The 17499-nt window shown below is 42.1% G+C and overlaps 1 protein-coding gene across 2 annotated transcripts in view; it reads left to right on the top strand.

Moving 5' to 3' along the window:
- Nucleotides 1-16123, top strand: part of Ap1s3 (adaptor related protein complex 1 subunit sigma 3) — a 59381-nt gene extending 43258 nt beyond the window's left edge. The window contains exons 4-6 of one of the 2 annotated variants that reach the window (XM_032901443.1): nt 9255-9392; nt 10471-10662; nt 14134-14243. In XM_032901443.1, coding sequence (XP_032757334.1) covers nt 9255-9392; nt 10471-10515 — 183 coding nt within the window. In that variant the 3' untranslated portion in view covers nt 10516-10662; nt 14134-14243. Of the gene's footprint in view, nt 1-9254; nt 9393-10470; nt 10663-14133 lie in introns of both variants that reach the window. The other variant, XM_032901444.1, reaches the window with a different exon arrangement.
- Nucleotides 16124-17499: the final 1376 nt, after the last annotated feature.

Here is a 17499-nt window from a genome sequence, read left to right as displayed (position 1 = left end):
AAACCAGCAGCGCACTAATGTAGTTGACGTACTTGAGGTTTTACTTTTACCTTCTTATTTGGTCCTTTCTACCCCATACCCTCCTTGGCTTCTCCGCTTGGCCTTGTGGTTTTTTATAAAACATAGACCTAGGTGGGACGTTACTCCTCATCACCAAAACCCTCCACAACTCCTAGACTCTAATGCAAGCTTTCAGAACAGTGATAACGGATAACTCCTCCACCCTTGCTGTGATCTTTCCTTTGGGTTCCTGTCCCTGCCTGCATTGCAGGTCGTGCAGTACCTAGGGCAGCATCCCACCCGGTGCAAGAGCTGGTGCAATGCAAACCCAGCCCTTCCTTGAGGTCCTGACCTTTGATGCCTGCCCACACCTCACTACTCACTAATATATCTGGGCCAGATTTTAACAAATGCTCTCTAGACACCAATAAAATACACTGTTGCAGGAAAGAAAGCCATCAGAGCTGGAAAAGGTTCCTCCAGCAATGTTCTCAGTACATTCCCTTGGTCATGGGTGTTTATCAAGTGATGTTGGGAGAATTTGCTTCCAGAGATTTTTTTCTTTTGATTGGGAGTTTTATGCTTTCTACATACTTACCTCAATTAATTAATTAATTAATTAATTTATCTATCTATCTATCTATCTATCTATCTATCTATCTATCTATCATCTACATCCCAACGCTGTCCCTTCCTTCTGGTCCCCCTCCAGAGTCCCTCCTCTAATCCCTCTCCCTTTTGCCCCTGAGAGGGTAGAGCTCCCCTGGGTGTCCCCCTGGTGCATCAAGTCTCTGTAGGATTGGGTGCATCTTTCCTTCTGAGGCAGGACAAGGTAGCCCTCTGCTACAAATGTACCAGGGACCTCTCTCAAGACTGCGTTTGGTCTTTGGTTGGTGGCTCAGTCTCTGAGAGCTCCCAAGGGGTCCAGGCTAGTTGACTCGGTTGGTCTTCCTGTGGGTTTCCCATCCCCTTCAGGGCCTTCAGTCCTCCCCCCAATTCTTCCCTGAGAGTCCCTGTCCTTCATCCAATGTTTGGCTCTGCATATCTGAATCTGAGTCAGCTGCTGGGCGGAGCCTCTCGTAGGACAACATGCTCCTGTCTGCAAGCATAACAGACTACCATTAATAGTGTTACAGATTGGTGTTTGCCCATGAATAGGTCTCAAGTTGGGCCAGTTATTAGTTGGCCATTCCCTCAGTCTCTGTGCCATCTCTGTCCCTGTATTTCTTGTAGACAAATTTCTGGTCAAAAGTTTTCTGAGTGGGTTGGTGTCCTTATGCCAACAGTGGGGGTCCTGCATGGCCACAGGAGGTGGCCTCTTCAGGTTCTATACCCCCACTGCTATGTGTCTCAGCTAAGGTCACCTGCATCGACTCCTGAGAGCCTCCCTTATCCTAGGTCTCTGGCATGTTCTAGAAATTCCTCCCAACTCGCCACCCCTGCCAACTGCAGATTTCCATTCACTCTCCCCTCCTGTCTCTTTCCACACCTGATCCTGATCCAGCCCCCACTATTTCCCCCCTTACCCCTCTCCTGCCCAAGTCCCTCCCTTCCTCTGCCTCCTATGGCTGTTTTATTCCCCCTTCTAAGTGGGATTCAAGTATCCTCACTTAGGCCTTCCTTCATTTAACTTCTTTGGGTCTGTGGGACGTACCAGGGGTGTTCTGTACTTTATGACTAATATCCATTTATCAGCGAATACATAGAGTGAGTACATGTCATCTTGGGTCTTCTCGATTACCCTCACTCAGGACGATATTTTCTAGTTCCATCCATTTGCCTGAAAAAATTCATGATGTCCTTATTTTTTTTTTTTTAAGATTTATTCGTTTATTATATATAAGTCCACTGTAGCTGTCTTCAGATACACCAGAAGAGGGCATTGGATCTCTTTACAGATGGTTGTGAGCCACCATGTGGTTGCTGGGAATTGAACTCAGGACCTCTGGAAGAGCAGTTGGGTGCTCTTAACCACTGAGCCATCTCTCCAGCCCCCGATGTCCTTATTTTTAATAGCTGATTAGTATTCTTTCTCTGAAACTGAACGGCAACATTTTTATCATTGGATCGTTGGTTGGGTCTTACCTACTTTTCTTTCCTTTTTTCTTCTCTCTTTTTTTTGGGGGGGGGACAGTGGGGGATAGTTTCTGAGATAGGGTCTCTGTATAGCCTTGGCAGTTGTAGAAATGGATTTGAATTCAGAGATCCTCCTGTCTCTTGTGGGATTAAAGGCATGTGCTAATATGGCCAGCTTCCCCCACCCACCCACCCTTTTTTTTTCCCAACAGGCTTCACAATAACAAGTGTTGGGTGAGCTCCTAAGTGAATTTTCTTCCTCTTCTTCCCCGTGTAAATGATGTCATCACATGTTGCTTGGGAGAGTTCAGTTATTGTTATTCAGGAATAATAAGAGAGTAATACCATGTCTTCCTGCCTCAATAAGTTTTATTTTTTCAAAGCAGTCCATATATATATAGTAACATGTTTTAAGACATGGGGTCATTTAACTTCATGCTTTCTTTTATTCTAGCGCATTCTGACTTTTTTGGTGCTTCCCTTTGAAATGAACTGCAGACGGGGTCTTTGCAAAGGGCCTGAAGGTGTTTCTTGAAGTCTGAGCTTTTGTGTATGTTCCCTTCTCTTCCTCATTTCTGAACTCTGGTTTGACCTGTTTCTGTGGTTTAAACCAACTGTAATCATGTGACTTGAGGCTGAATTTTGATCTCTCTGCTCTTAACTGAAATTCAACCAGATATTTCAGACTACATCAGTTCTTAGAAGAATTTCAAAATATCTCTAGGCCCAGAGAGAGCATAGAGAGGTTCACAATAATTTCCTGCATCTCTAGCGTTGATTCTCCATCCAATTCTGGGACACCTCTATCTTTGTCATGAATCAAAATTTTAATTCACTAAAACATTCAATGAATTTTTCATTAAGCTAAGAGCACTTCAGGGCTCTATGCCCAATAGGTGTTCAATTCTTATTAATTAACGGTGATGACCAAAGGCTTCTGGCAGTGATCCTCAATTGACATCATCTCAGAAATAAGATATTTCTATTTGGGTTTATTTTCTTCTCATGCGAATACCAAAGACTTCTTTAAATTCTGCCCTTACATTATGTAAGGGGAAACTTATACCTTGAAAATACTGTATTTTGAAGACAGACAGATTGAAATCTCTAGTTCCTAATTTGAGTGATGTATTTTATAGTGCCTTTCAATTCTAAGGAGATTATCAAGGATTGAGCAGTTAATCTTTCAATCTTCAGTAAGTAGCATTAACCCCAATTTACAGATGCTAAAAAGAAATGCCTCAGGGTCTCACAGTAGATAAAGGGATTTAGACATTTGCCATATTTCCATTCTGCATTGCAGCATGAATTCTGATTGATATATTTCAAGTGTGCGGATGCTTTCCTGGGACAGAAGCTTTTGAATCTGACCTAGGAAAGTTTTCTATCGTGAGAGGAGGGGCATTAAGTGTCCTGACCCTGGTGTCTGCTCACTTTGTAACCAGACCCAAGATTTCGGACCTTCACCAATCTCCATCTTACTGATGAAGATATGACGTTAAAAATGCTGATAAAAACATTGGCTTTGCTAAATACATGGGCTACTGTGAGGGTGAGGACAGTGGTCAGGAAAAGCATATAAACTGTTGATTGTTGGTCCTGTGTTATGCTGCAGTTGGTTTTCATATCTAACTGTAGCGTTATTAGCTGAGACATTTCCTTTGTGTAACTTGAAACTTCATGTATTCACTTAAAGAGGAGTTCAAGGGCAGAAGCTTCTTAGACTTTTCTCAAAGGATTTAGTGGACAAACTGTCAGAAACGGTACCACAAGTAGTATATATTCTGCTGTAAGAGAAGAGCTTTAAGCCATACCATAGTAAAACAAAACAGACCGAAAAATTAGGAAGTATAAAATAAAACGAAATCGTCATTTTTTGCCATTCGTAAGCTGTAAAGTTGTATGCCAGAATCTACATACATGAGGAGAAATGGGAAAAGGCAAGGTTTCTTGGTTATTACATAGGGTATAATGTATATCACTTGATGGGTGTACACACACACACACACACACACACACACCTTACACACACAGTTCTGCATATACTTGTATACAGGACCTTTAGGTAGAATTTAGAAGTATTTAAGCGATAGCTGAAAGAACTTGCACTTTGCAGCCCTTCGTCACCTCTACTTAGCCTTAGACGGAGTTGGGCTGTACAGTAGCACTTTGGAGTTGCCATATACGAAGGACTTGCTCACTCACAGCATTTGCTGTAAAGGGGTGTGTGTTGTGTGTATTCAACTCTGCACACCTCCTCACCTTATTCCCAGAAATTAGATGCAGTGAACTGATTGTCCCATGCCTGTTGAGGAAGCCTTCATTCAGGTCTGGGGACAGGTGACTGAGCTCTGAGGGGGCCACGGGAGGTTCCTAGTGGATTGGTGGGAATGTTTGTCAGGTTGCCTCGCAGGGCTTCGTCTTAACAAGGCTCCTGTCTGCTTGGATTTCTAGTCTGTACCTGCTGAGCTTTCTCTGCTGTCGCTACTCTAACCCCTGACTTCTGCCTCTCCTGGCCTCTGGTAACTGATTTCTTTTGGTACTTTCTTGTATACGATGTCTAATTTACTGTAATTTCTTTCTGTTTGCATTGTTCAGAATTATAAGAAAATGCATTTTCATGCCCTTTTAGACATATAATCTTTTAAACTTAAACAAATGGACTGCAATATGCATATTTTCTGTAACTTTATTATTCTTCCGGGTCTATTAGAGATTTTTCTACATTTTTCCATATAAAACTACCCTATGTATGTATGTATGTATGTATGTATGTATGTACATAGATACATACAATACTTATGCCATTGTAGAGATGTACATGCATGACTTGAATGGTTCTTTATCAGTAGACTTTGGATTGTTCCCAATTATTCTTATAAATGAAGCCCCTATAACCACTGTTGCTTTTATATCTTATTGGGCACTGATTTTAGTATATCATGGGGCTAACTGAGCCTGGTATGGAACTGTTGGGTTCGGGAATTAAAAAAAAATATTTAGGGGTAATTATTATTATTACTTATTATTATTATTATCTATGTGAATGTATATATCCCTGGTCTCTCTCTCTCTCTCTCTGTCTGTCTCTCTCTGTGTATGTGTGTGTGTGTTTGTGATTTGTATGTATGTGTGTATGTATACCAGTGCATGCAAGGTCCATTGCACATGTGGAAGTCAGAGGACGATTTTGGAGGTCCTTTTATCTTTATATGGGCTCTGGGCTTAGAACTCAGGTTGTCATTCTTGTAGGGTATCTACCAGAGAAAACTACCCAGACATGAATTTAAGCCATTAAAAAGTCTTTATTAGCTGACCAGTGACTACAATGGGTGTTTGGAATCCCAGTGTAGCACTGAGGGTTTGTCAGGGTGAGCTTTTTAAGCACAAATACCATTTTCTGGGTTGACATACTTAGGTTAAGAAGAAGAGTTATCCAGAGGCAGAACTACAGAAATGCCAAAAAGCAAGGCTTTCTCAGAACTATGGCCTGTGATGGAGTAGGCCTTTGTTTTCATTTTGGCAGGCAGTACTGTCTACATGCTGAGGTTTATGGCTTGAATGGTGGTTCTATCTCCGAATGGCAGTTGTTCAAATGTCTGGGGCCCTGTTATAGTCAGGCTCCTATGGGCTTGACCAGTTGACCAATTCTACCAGATGTGGGTACAAGCATTTTTGCAGTTTGACCAGTCAAGCAAAACCTGCATACAAGGTTTATAAATTCCACTGACAGCGGCTGTATGTGCTTATTCATAGCATTACCAGCAATGGATATTTTCACTAAATTTCCTTGTGAGTATGGATTCAGTTTGCCTTTCTCTTGACTTCTTGAAGTTATCATTATTATTATACATGTATTACCCTTCCCCATCTTGCTTTGTCTATGAATGGTTTATTATTTTGCCTTTGTTTTGTTTGCCTGTTTTGGTTCTTTGAACTCTTGTTGTTCTGGAACTCACTTTGTAGAACAGGCTGGCCTTGAAGTCACCTTTAAGATCCACCTTCCTCTGCCTTCTGAGTGCTGGGGTTAAAAGTGTGTGTCACCACGCCTAGTTTTATAGTATGTTTCTACATTTTATTTATCTTAAGTAGGTATTTGCGAAAATTCTTTCCGCATTGAGAAATGTATATGGTTTTGTCAGTAGGAGAATAAAAGGCATTTGGAGGAATGGTTCAATTCTTGATGGTGTGTGTCAGGGTAAGGGCATGATCAAACATGGTGGCAGGTAGCTTGTATGACTATGGCAGGTGATAAAGACAGGCATAGGAAATCAGAGAGGTGCGATTGGGATGGCGAAACCCTCTATGTCACATGGGAGAATTAAGATCTCTCTTGAATCCTAGACCTCATACAAGGAGGCGAAAGGAGCATTTTAGCCAAGTGCGACTATGGTTTTGAATGGGCAAGGAGATTACCTTAGCAAAGGTCATTATGGTAAACCTGCTGGGAGGGGTTGCAGCTGTGAAGTGGAAGGATGGGAGGCTGGGGTTTTGTTCAGATGGAAGAATCAATAGGATTGGTAACCAAGGCAAAGACCAAGGGAAGAAGCGGTGCCTTACTTAGGGTTACTATGACAGTGAGGAAACACAGTGAAGGTTGGGGAGGAAAGGGTTTATTTGTCTTACACTTCCATATCATAAGTCATCAGGACAGGAACTCAAGCTGGGCAGGGACCTGGAAGCAGAAACTAATGGCAGAGGCCATGGAGGAGTGCTGCTCACTGGCTTGCTCCTCCTGGCTTGCTCAGCCCGCTCTCTTACAGAACTCAGCACCATCAGTCCAGGGATGGCACCATCCACAATGGGCTGGACCCTCCCCCTCTCAATTAGTAATTAAGAAAACGCCCTACAGGCTTGCCCAATCTTGGAGTGTCTTCTCAATTGAAGATTCCTCCTTCCTTATGACTCTAGCTTATGTCAAGTTGACATAAAACTCATTAGGACAAGAAGAATGCTAGAGGGGGAAGATTAACGAGCTGGCACATGAATTAGATGAAATAATAGACAAAATTAGGGAGGAAAGGAAGAAAGCATAAGCCCACCCGAGATCCATTTGGGACTCAGTGACGAAGAATGAAGAATGCCCAAGTAAACATGCGGTCAGCAGGTGAAGACGTCGGGTGGATGGAGAACACGTGTTTTGTTGTACCATTTGCCGGCTGGAGCAGCTGGTGAAGGGGAGCAATGGGAAGGGTTGTATTTGGATGCTAGAATCAACAGGGATTGATGACCAAATCAACAGGGCAGAACCAATGGATGGCAGGGAATGAGAGAAAGGAGCTCTCGCCTTGAGACCCACTGAAGTCATCCAGAAGATGACATGTGTTGTGAAGAGAAGGAGCTGTGCAGAAGAACACCAGGGTTGAAGACGATGAATGGCCAGTGAAAAGCCTCATGGGGAGGACACATTAGCTGTTCCGCAAGTCGATATGTCCTAAGCATGCTATGCATAATTATTTTAACATTTATTAAAATCACATATATTAATTGATTTTGGTGGGGGATTGCATGCTTGCTAGGGCCTGTTTGTAGAGGTCTGAGGAAAACTTGTGGGGTCAGGTTCTCTCCTTACATCTTGTGGTTCTTGGTGATCAACCTCAAATCTCAGGATTGGCAGCAAGCACTTTTATCTCTTGAGCTGATAAACTTGCCTGATCCACCAGTACTTACCCATGAAACACAGGGTTGTGGGGGAGGAGTAAGACAGAATCATCCAGGTCTGAAAAGGAATCATCAGTGTCAGAGGCGGACCATTAAATGACATAGCCAAGCCTAGGCGAGCAAGGAAGAAGAAATCTTGTAATCAAGAAACATTGACAGGGGCCGGAGAGATGGCTCAGCAATTAAGCACACTGACTACTCTTCTAGAGGTCCTGAGTTCAATTCCCAGCAGCCACATGGTGGCTCACAACCATCTGTCATGGGGTCCGATGCCCTCTTCTGGTGTGTCTGAAGATAGCTAATGTTACACATAATAAATAAATAAATCTTAAAAAAAGAGAAAGAAGCAGATTGACAGGGGTATCAGATGCTTCTGAGGTGAGCTCAAAGGAGGATGGAGGACTTTCAGAATGGAGATTTCAGTGGTTTAAAGAGCGCAGCTTCAATTGGGCACGTAGGGTGTGGGCGCACAAAGAGTCGTCTTCAGTGAAGTGTGGAGTAAGCAGTGAGGAAGACAGCAAGATCAGGGTGGAAGCATCTGGATTATGCGGATGGCCTTACTTGCTTATTGAGACCTTATCGGCCTCTCTGTTGGTTTTGACCCCAGTTCATGTGCAGTTTTGCTAACTGGAAGCTTCGGTATCATGTTGGATAGCAGTATAGGGTTTAGACCTGACCCAGGCCCACTGGCCCAGTAGTTCCGGAAGCAGGGCTTGTGGGAAGAATTTTTAGGAGCCTTAACAGTTGAGCTTGAAATATTCAAAAACTGGCAGTTCACAAACCTGATGGCCAAGAGTGCAGGAGAATTGAGGTTGTGGACCTGTGTTTAAAGAGCAGCAGGGACCCAGCTTCCACTTCTCTGTGTGTAAACACAGCATCTAGAGGTCTCCCTTCCCCAGTGAGTCTCATAGTTTCTGTTATAACACAAAACATCGATCATTTAACTCTCCCATAGTATGCTGAAATACTGTGACCAAAAGCAACTTATTGTGGGCAGTTTCTTTTGACTTAAAGTTCCAGAGGAGGAGTTCATAAAGGCAGGGGAGATGTGCTAGTGTGGCAGGAGCAAGAGACTGACGGATCACATCTCCGTCTCACACAGGAAGCAGAGATCTGGAGAGTGTGAACTAGAAGAGGGATGAGGCTTCAAACCCCAAAGCCTGCCCCAGCTGGCCTGCCCCAGCAAGACCGAAACCCCAAATGTTCCATGACCACCCCAGCGCCCCCTGCTGGGTGACCAAGTGTTCAAATACTTGAGACTATAGGGGACGTTTCTCTTTTGAACCACCACAAACCTTAATATTTAAAGACACACGCTACTTCAATAGGATCTGGTTGTACCTTTGTTAAGGTCTGGATTTCCCTGCTCCCATCTTTATGCCCTTGAAATGCCATGTGATGCTTTGCGTTTGGATATACCTGAATCGCGTGGCCATGTTGGCAAACTGGGGGACAGTGGCAGGGGCCTTCCTGATTCTACTACAAATTTATCTAAACTTTTTTTTCCCCCTTACCAGGTCTGTGAGCTGGACATTATCTTTAATTTTGAAAAGGCATATTTTATCCTTGATGAGTTTATAATAGGTGGAGAAATTCAGGAAACATCCAAGAAAACAGCGGTCAAGGCCATTGAAGACTCTGATATGTTACAAGAGGTCAGTATGGTTTTCTGTGTGTGGGATGATTCCAGGACTAATTATCATAGAGTTAACACTGGGGACTACACCCACAATTTGTTCTGAGCATAGCTTCTACTTTAAATAATATACCTGTGTTAGCTTAGTCAATTATCTCAGCAGTTCTAACTAGGTGTTAGCCTGTTTTATAGCAAGCGAATAGAGACTTGCGTTGAAATGTCCTGCTCGTTTTTGTAGTTAATAAATCTGAAGCAGAGCTTTGGGCCCTCCCAGTTTGGTCTTGAATCTTTGCTTGCCCTGTTCGGCTGAACTTCGGGGTCTGAAAAATATCTTACCCTCTGAAGTGTATGAAATGCTTGGTGCTATTCTTTGCAAATGTAATTTTATGAGATGCATAAAAAGACTTTCATTAAAATACCTGCTCTGCCCTGGGAAGGGAGAAGAGCAGCACCTAGTTATTTCATTTGCTGGGAATATTAGAGCTGCGTCATCGGAGATGGCATTTGTCATTTTAATTGAAATTTCCTACCTCTCTTGGGAAGGCCTTAGGTCTGTGCACTCTTGTTTGCATAAATAAATCAGGAGCTTTGGTAGCTGGATTACACAAGTATAAATGGGTCTTGAAGCCCGTGCTTGGTGCTCCTTCTGACTCCGTGATTGCTCATAAAATATCCTGGGACTTTTTAGAAGCATCCCAGATTTGAATCAGACCTAATAGGGGAACATAACCTACATCAGCGTCTACAAGGACAGTCAAAAAGATCACGGTTTTCCACCAACCCTTGCTTTCTAAAATGAGGAACTTCTGACTAGTCCTAAGCCAAGCGTGCCTAGATTCTGTCCCACCTGGCCAACAATGTCGGTGGGAAAAGGGACATTTCTTTTCCCTGTCTCCTCCACTCTATGTTTTATTTCTTTTCTTTTTTTTTTCTTTTTCTTTTTTTTTTTTTTTTTTTTTTAAAGACAGAGTCTTACTGTGTAACCCAGGCTGGGTTTGAACTCACGATCCTCCTGCCAACCTCCCATTTTGCTGGGATGACAGGCATGTACCACCCCTGGCCTCAGTGGGTTTTCCATCTTCCTGTTTTCATAACAGGTCAAGAGTCAAGAGGATTTCAAGAATTATAAAGCACCCTTTTAAAACTGGTGCTAAAGTCATTCTTCCTGCTATTTGGAGCTAAGAGACTGGTTAAGTTAATAAGACATTAGGCCTGATTTCCCAGCAGCTGTCTTGGCAGTACTGTGAGCTGATTACTTACTTCTGCCCATGGAGGGACTCCATCCTCAGGTGAGTAGAAGTGAAGGAAGCGAAGGGTGGGCTCTCATAAGCAGCTCTGCGTTCCTTAGGCTAATGCATTTATTGCTAGAGGTGTTGTCCCCTCAAAGAAACATATTGAACCTCTCTGAGTATTACTTGACTTTTTCAAATGCCACAAGAAGTGGGATTTTATGAGGTACCGAAGAAATCAGTGGTTTGGAAATTCCACAAAAGAGCATTTATTAAAATATGCTGGGGCAGGGAAGCAGGGAGTAAGAAGTGGGGATTGTTTCTGAGGCTCTCCTCTTGCTCTTTGAGATGGAAACTCCTTATAGAAGGGGGAACTCCTTATAGAGTTTCCACGGGGACTTTGGCACTTCAGTAATTAAAGCTTCATGAACTGAGGTCAAGGCATACCTAGGTTATTTCAAAGTCCTCTAACTGCAGAAAACAGATTTTTTACGGGATTTCAGTGAATCCGTGTTTCAAGTTACATTTAAATCTTGGGACCAGGCATTTTCAGGAGTGAGCCCTTTTTCAGTGAGGCACTAATGGCTTCGTTCCTGTCCCTGGTGATTTGAATGGGCAGTGTGAAAGGTTTCCTCAGAGACCCTGGCTTAAACATTGTGCCCCAGAGAGCAGGCAAGGTTGTGGCTGACCTTAAATGTCACTTGTTGAATGCACAGAGCCAGCCAATGAGAGTGTTGCTAGTGTCCTCATGGGTTCTGGGATCCCCTCCAGAGATGTCAAGGACCTTTTTTTGGAGGGTGGGGGGGCTTGTTGAGAAGTTGACTATACATGTCTGTTCTGCTTCAGGAAGTAGGAAATGTATAGGAGAAAATGTTAAGATTGTACAAAGGAGAAAGATGGCCCCTTTATTTCTTGACCTTCAGGAATAAATATGTCCTAAACACATATCCATAGAGGCCAAGGAAGGCCATTATGGCATTGTCTTCCCTTTAGAACAGTGGTTCGAAAGCTTCCTAATGGAGTGAACTTTAAATACAGTTCCTCATGTTATGGTGACACCCCTCCCCCAGCCACAAAATAAACTATTTTGTTAGTACTTGATAACTATAATTTTGTTACCCTTATGAATCATAATTTAAATATTTGATACACAGGATGTCTGATATTCCACCTCTTAAAAGGGTTGTGATCCACAGTTGAGAAATATTGGTTTAGAACAACTAAAGTAGCTGAAGTAGCTCTTAGAACCCCCTTCCCCCAATTACACTTAGTGAAGGTTTCATAGGGCAGGGGAGGAAAACCAAAGTTATTTTCACATATTTCCTAAGAAGACCCAATAGGCTCAAAGCCCCAGGTGCTCAAAGCTTAGTCTGAGTGTATTCAGGTTAGATGTTGATTATCCCATGAGGGTGATTTATATGGGAGGGAGCAGCTGCAATGTGGGTAGTCTGATAGAGACAGAAACATAGACTCAAGAGTAGACATTGTAATTCTCAAAATTACCAGTAGGGGGGCAGCCATTAGTGGATAATCTCTATAGACCATACCCTGTCGAGAGGGGAAGGTCAAATGAAGTTCCAGCAGCAGGCCATCTCACACATCCGTGATGCATGAGGTACCGCTTGGTGAGCTCCAACACTTCTACCTTCAAAGCATAAACCAAAACTACAGTACAGTGGGAAAGGGCTGAGTGTAAGGTACAAATGCCACACCATGGTGTGGGTCCCACAATCTGACTCGAGGCAAAGTCTCATGAAGGCACGGGAGGACAAAGATCTGATGCTGTCCCAGTTTTAAGTCGGTTCCAACCCTTTTCAGTGGCAAGTTCAAGAAAGTAACAAACCCTCACATGGCTTCCTTATGCTCCTGGAGCGATAGCAGGACTCAGACAGGGCAGGTAGGACAGAGTTCAGGCCCTGAGTCACCTCATGCTAACGCAGGGCAGATAACCAGAGCCCAGTGGACCCTAGAGTCCGGGAGGTGTCCATTTCATGCCCTTGGCCGTTCTCATCAAAGGACAAATAGCATGAAAGGGCCAGGCAATGCGTTCATGCAGCCAATTCAGTTTAGTCAGATTCGCAAAAGTAAGGCATTTCAACTGCAAAGACTATATGGCTATAGCACATAGAAGATTATGCTATTCTAGATTTTTAACATTGATAATCTCTTACTCTAAGTAAATTTTAGACTCAACGTGTTTTGGATCTTTCTAAATGGGACCACATTCAATCAGCCCTACAAAACCCACCGAGGTGTGGGCCAGGTTTGATACCCCAGTCAGTCAAGTTAAAAGAGAAGGATGGACTGCTCCCAAGGAGATTCTGAGCAAATGCCTTGGGGTCTGGGCCTTTCTTGGCCAGTGCTCAGTTAGGAGGCTGGCAGGCTTTGGGGGAAGTGTGGCTGACTGAGCATAAGTAATTTCAGCAGCACCGCACTGGAATTCTAAAGAGACACAGGATGCCGTTAGAAACCCTGATTTCTGATTTGGGCCTCCTCTAGCTCAGTGGTTCTCAACCTTTCCAATGCTGTGACTTTTAACACAGTCCCTCATGTTGTCGTGACCCCCTCAACCATAAAGGTATTTCACTTCACTACTGTAATTTTGCTACTGTTATGAATCATAATCAAAATCTGTGATATGTAGGAGATCGGCCCTGTGATCCTTGGGAGGGTCATGACCCACAGGTTGAGCTGCTCAAGACAGTCTTGTTGGCCACTAGCCTTGATCTCTTTGGCCCATGCTGATATTCTTTCCTGGAATGTTCAAAGGGGGTACACATGTTGGGGTGGATAGTTAAGCATTGATTGCTAAGCAGGTTAACAGTGAGTGACTCACAGAGACTTAAGGTATTGAATTACTTGCTGCCCCCTTCTTCCCCTCTTAACCTGGGCCATGGTGCTTCACACATGTGTATCAGTAGGAGGGAGCTTGCAGTACCGCTATGGCTGTGGAGTTCTACTTGTATCCAGGAGTTACAAACTCAAAACACTTAAAGAAAAGATGAAGACAGGAAAGGAAAACTTTGGGGTTTATTAGCAACCCTGGGAACTGAAAGAGGTCTGGGTGCTTTGGAGGAACTCTTCCAAAAAGCATGGCAGAAAGCCTCCAGAATCATGAGATGCTTGTCCCCTCTGATTGGGTTGTAGGTTTAAGGAAGAGGTTCTGCACAGTATAGGAAACAAGGTATCTGTTACACTGTATGCTTGGGGCTTCTGTAGCACACACAGGCCTGCCTATGTCCTCACAACAATTTTAGACCCATGGTTTCTCCACAGCCTTGGTTTCTCCACAGTTACTGCTTTCACATCTCTCTTTTCAAACATCCACTTCCTGATCAAGCTCAGCCCTCTCTCGATTAAAAGTGATATATTTACCTCCACGCGTACAAGGAGACAAATGAGATTCAGACTTTGCAGAGTGCAAAAGCTTGCGTCCGTGTATGTTTTTGAATTTCAATATTGCGAAAGAGAACAAAACAGAATGCATGTGGCTCGAAGGGAACACTGCTCTTAGTCACCGCTCTCTTTCAGACAATGGAAGAATACATGAGCAAGCCGACATTTTAAGTGTACAGCCTACTTGAAGATTCTGAGCGCTTCATGCTGTGATCCTACAAACAAGCAACTCCTCGCATCCGGTCTCCACACGGCCTCTGGCACAACGCCAAAAATGACTTAAAGGGATTCTGTGCTAGCTAGCAAATGTCAAGTTGTTGCTCCATGTCTGTATGATACTGTGTGGCAATACCCACGGTGGCTCCAGGCAATTCCGATTAATGGCTGCAGACGCAATAGTTGCTTGTCTTGCTTTAAATCCTTGTAGTATTTTTTAAAGGCAATTTCAAATATTAGTTGCAATATGATAATTTTTGTTGCCATTTGACCTTCTACCTGTAGACCGACAACTGCTTTGTGATAACATACAATTTTCAATGTAAAGTATATTTTATATAATAAATGCCTTTCCTAAATGTTTAAAAATGTACATACGTTAAGTTTATGTTCATAGCTCAGATTTCATACATGATGCTAGGTATTTTTTTTTAATATGTTCAATGCTACTATAATTTCAGGTCAGATACAATGTATATGACTTTAATGTCTTGAATTCAACCTTTTTTTTTTTTTTTTTTTAGAATTGGGATAAAACTAATTGGGATTTTAATGTTTTAGAAGGTGCTAGATCAAGGTTTCTACTTTGCTTCCAATTGAATATAAGGGACATTTCAGTAAGGTTATCGTTTCTATGAACTATTTATTAAGGTGTCTAGAGCTCTGGAGATGAAACGTTACAGCATCTCCTGTTATTACCATAATACTGAATGGAAGAGCTATATCAATATTTATATAGCAGTAATTGTGATCTCTTCTATGATTTTATATCTCGTGTTCCTTGTGGGTTTTTTTTTTTAAAGATATTTTATTTTCAGATATCTCATTTTTTTGTGAGACTTAAAAAATAATTTTAATGTAGGGTGACTGTTTAAGGCTTCCTTAGCTCACATGTATTTTCATTGTGACCTTCATGGGAAGTGACTCTATTTCCTTTTTTTCCCCCCCTCTTACCCAGAAAAATATTTTCTGCTGACTGTAATTATTGTGACCATGCCACCTTCATGCTTCCAAAACAAAAGTTCTGAGCACCCAGGCCCTGAGCTGATGTGAAGTGGGAAGCTTCTTGGAGCCTTTGTTCCTGATGTCTGTCTTCTGTCTGTAGTTCTGCATATGTGTTTTCAGTGTTAGTGTCGAGGTTTGCTGTCCTTTGCATTACAGTGCTGCAGACTCTTGTGGTTTTCCTAAGACAATAGTGTACTTGATTTTGTATTCGGAGAGAGCTCTCATACAGCGGACCCTTAGAGAATGTGGTTGTTCTCTTTGGTTCATCTCATCAGGCATATTTAAGGGAAGATGGCAAAACCAGTGCAGAAGAACAGATAGACAAACTGACCCGTTCCTTACTATGACCATTTATTTAAAAGCAATAATTCAGATTTCATATGAGCTAATAACAAGGCTTTTAATAGTTGATTTGTCTTCAGCTTAATATAATTTTGGTAAGGTTTGTTCTTTCTGAACATCTTTGTCTGGGCAGTCTTCAGTTTTGTGTGTTAACTTTTTAAAAAAGTATGGTAAAAAATGTTGTTTTTCAAACATTTTTGTAAAACTGAACTTTCTGTAACTTCAGAGGTTTTCCAGTTCCTTTCCATTGTTTTTGAAGGAAAGTATCTTTTGAGCTTCATTAAATGTACTACTTATATTCTGGATAATTCCATATTTGATCTTGTCTAGCTTGCACAAGGATTCTTCCTGTCAGTCTATTCATAGAGAGAGATCATATTTATGTGATACACTGAAGTAAATACAGGGGACTTGGGGAACAGCTTACATGAGCTTTAGTAAAAAATCATGATATATTTTCCTTATTATAAGATTCTAAGAAAAAGTACCAAATGAGAGGAAAAAATATACTGAATTTGTATAAAACATCCAAATAAAAGGTTAAAAATATGTTAATGATGAACTTGAGTGTGCTTTCATGACTGTGTATGTAATACATATTTTTTCAATGACCTTTTGATTCTTGCAATTCCAACCTTGGTTTCTGGTAAAATCCCTTTGGAATTTCTTGCTACTTGCCAATAAAGAGAAACTCACAAGGTGGCAGCACCTGGGAGAAGAAACTCTCTTGTCCCCCTCCAAATGTTCCACTATTCCCTCACAGTGTGATAACAAGATTTCTTTACCAGATGTTGAGAAAGCGATCAATCTTTCTTTAACAAATGTAAAGACTTTTTTTAAAAATAATAAAGTGAAAAAAAATAATAAAGTGAGTGAATCTTCTCATCCTGAAATCTCTTAAAATAGTAGTAAAGCTCTCAACAAATACACCACGCTCTGAAACCTGAAAATTCTTCCAAGATGCTTATTATCAACCTATAAGATATCATTGATTAATGGCCTTGAATTTCACCTTTCCAAGGCTTCGTAAATAAATGAAAATGCTAGTGTACCTCTCCACATTGGTTTTTGATACAATACATTCAGATGTTCTGGGTTGTTTAAAGGGAGCCAAAGACAAGTGTCCAACAATTTGTAAATGGATGGCCATTACATTGTTTCAATCTTTTTTTTTTTTTGACTTATTATAAAGGTTTGATGAAACTCACGTAGACAATATGCACATATTGTGCAATATGTGTTATTGCACAATAACAATCTGCTTTGTCACAGTTAAAACCAGAAGCATCTAATAACATCTAGGGCTTTATTAAAGTGGCCTCTTTCTTCCCTTTCCCATCCACTCTCTCCTCCTTCATCTCCATTCCCTTCTTCCTTCTAACACCTTCTTTCTTCTTTGCCCTTCCTCTTCCCTTCCCTCCCCTACTTAATACCTCCTCCTGTTTCCTTCCCCCCTTTTTTTCTCCTCTCCACCTCTCTGACTTAATTAGCTTCCTATTGCTGTGATAATACACCATCATCAAGGCACTTTGTAGAAGAATGGGTTTATTTCAGCCTATAGTCTATCATGAAGGAAAGTCAGGGCAGGAACTCAAGACAGGAAGCTGGAGGCAGGAGCTAAAGCAGGGACCATACCGGATGCTGCACACTGGCTTGCTCCTATAGCTTCTTTATGCCTCTCAGGACTGTCTGCCTAGGGTGGCACTACCTACCTACCATTAGCTGGCCCTGCCCACATGAGTCATTAATCAGTGCCCCACAAAAGATTCCCTCTCCCTAGGTGATTCAAATTTGTGTCACGTTGACAAAAAACTAGCCAGCATACTCTCATTTTTTTTTTTTTCTGCACAGGATCTCACTGTGTAGTCCAAGCTGGCTTCCAGCTTGTAACCTTCTTGCCACTGCCTCCAAACTGCTGAGATTATAAGCCTAAAATAC

The sequence above is a fragment of the Rattus rattus genome, chromosome 4, assembly GCF_011064425.1.
Source record: "Rattus rattus isolate New Zealand chromosome 4, Rrattus_CSIRO_v1, whole genome shotgun sequence".
NCBI lineage: Eukaryota > Metazoa > Chordata > Mammalia > Rodentia > Muridae > Rattus > Rattus rattus.
The sequence above is the reverse complement of the archived record's forward strand: the minus strand, read 5'-3'. Positions and strand labels throughout refer to the sequence as shown.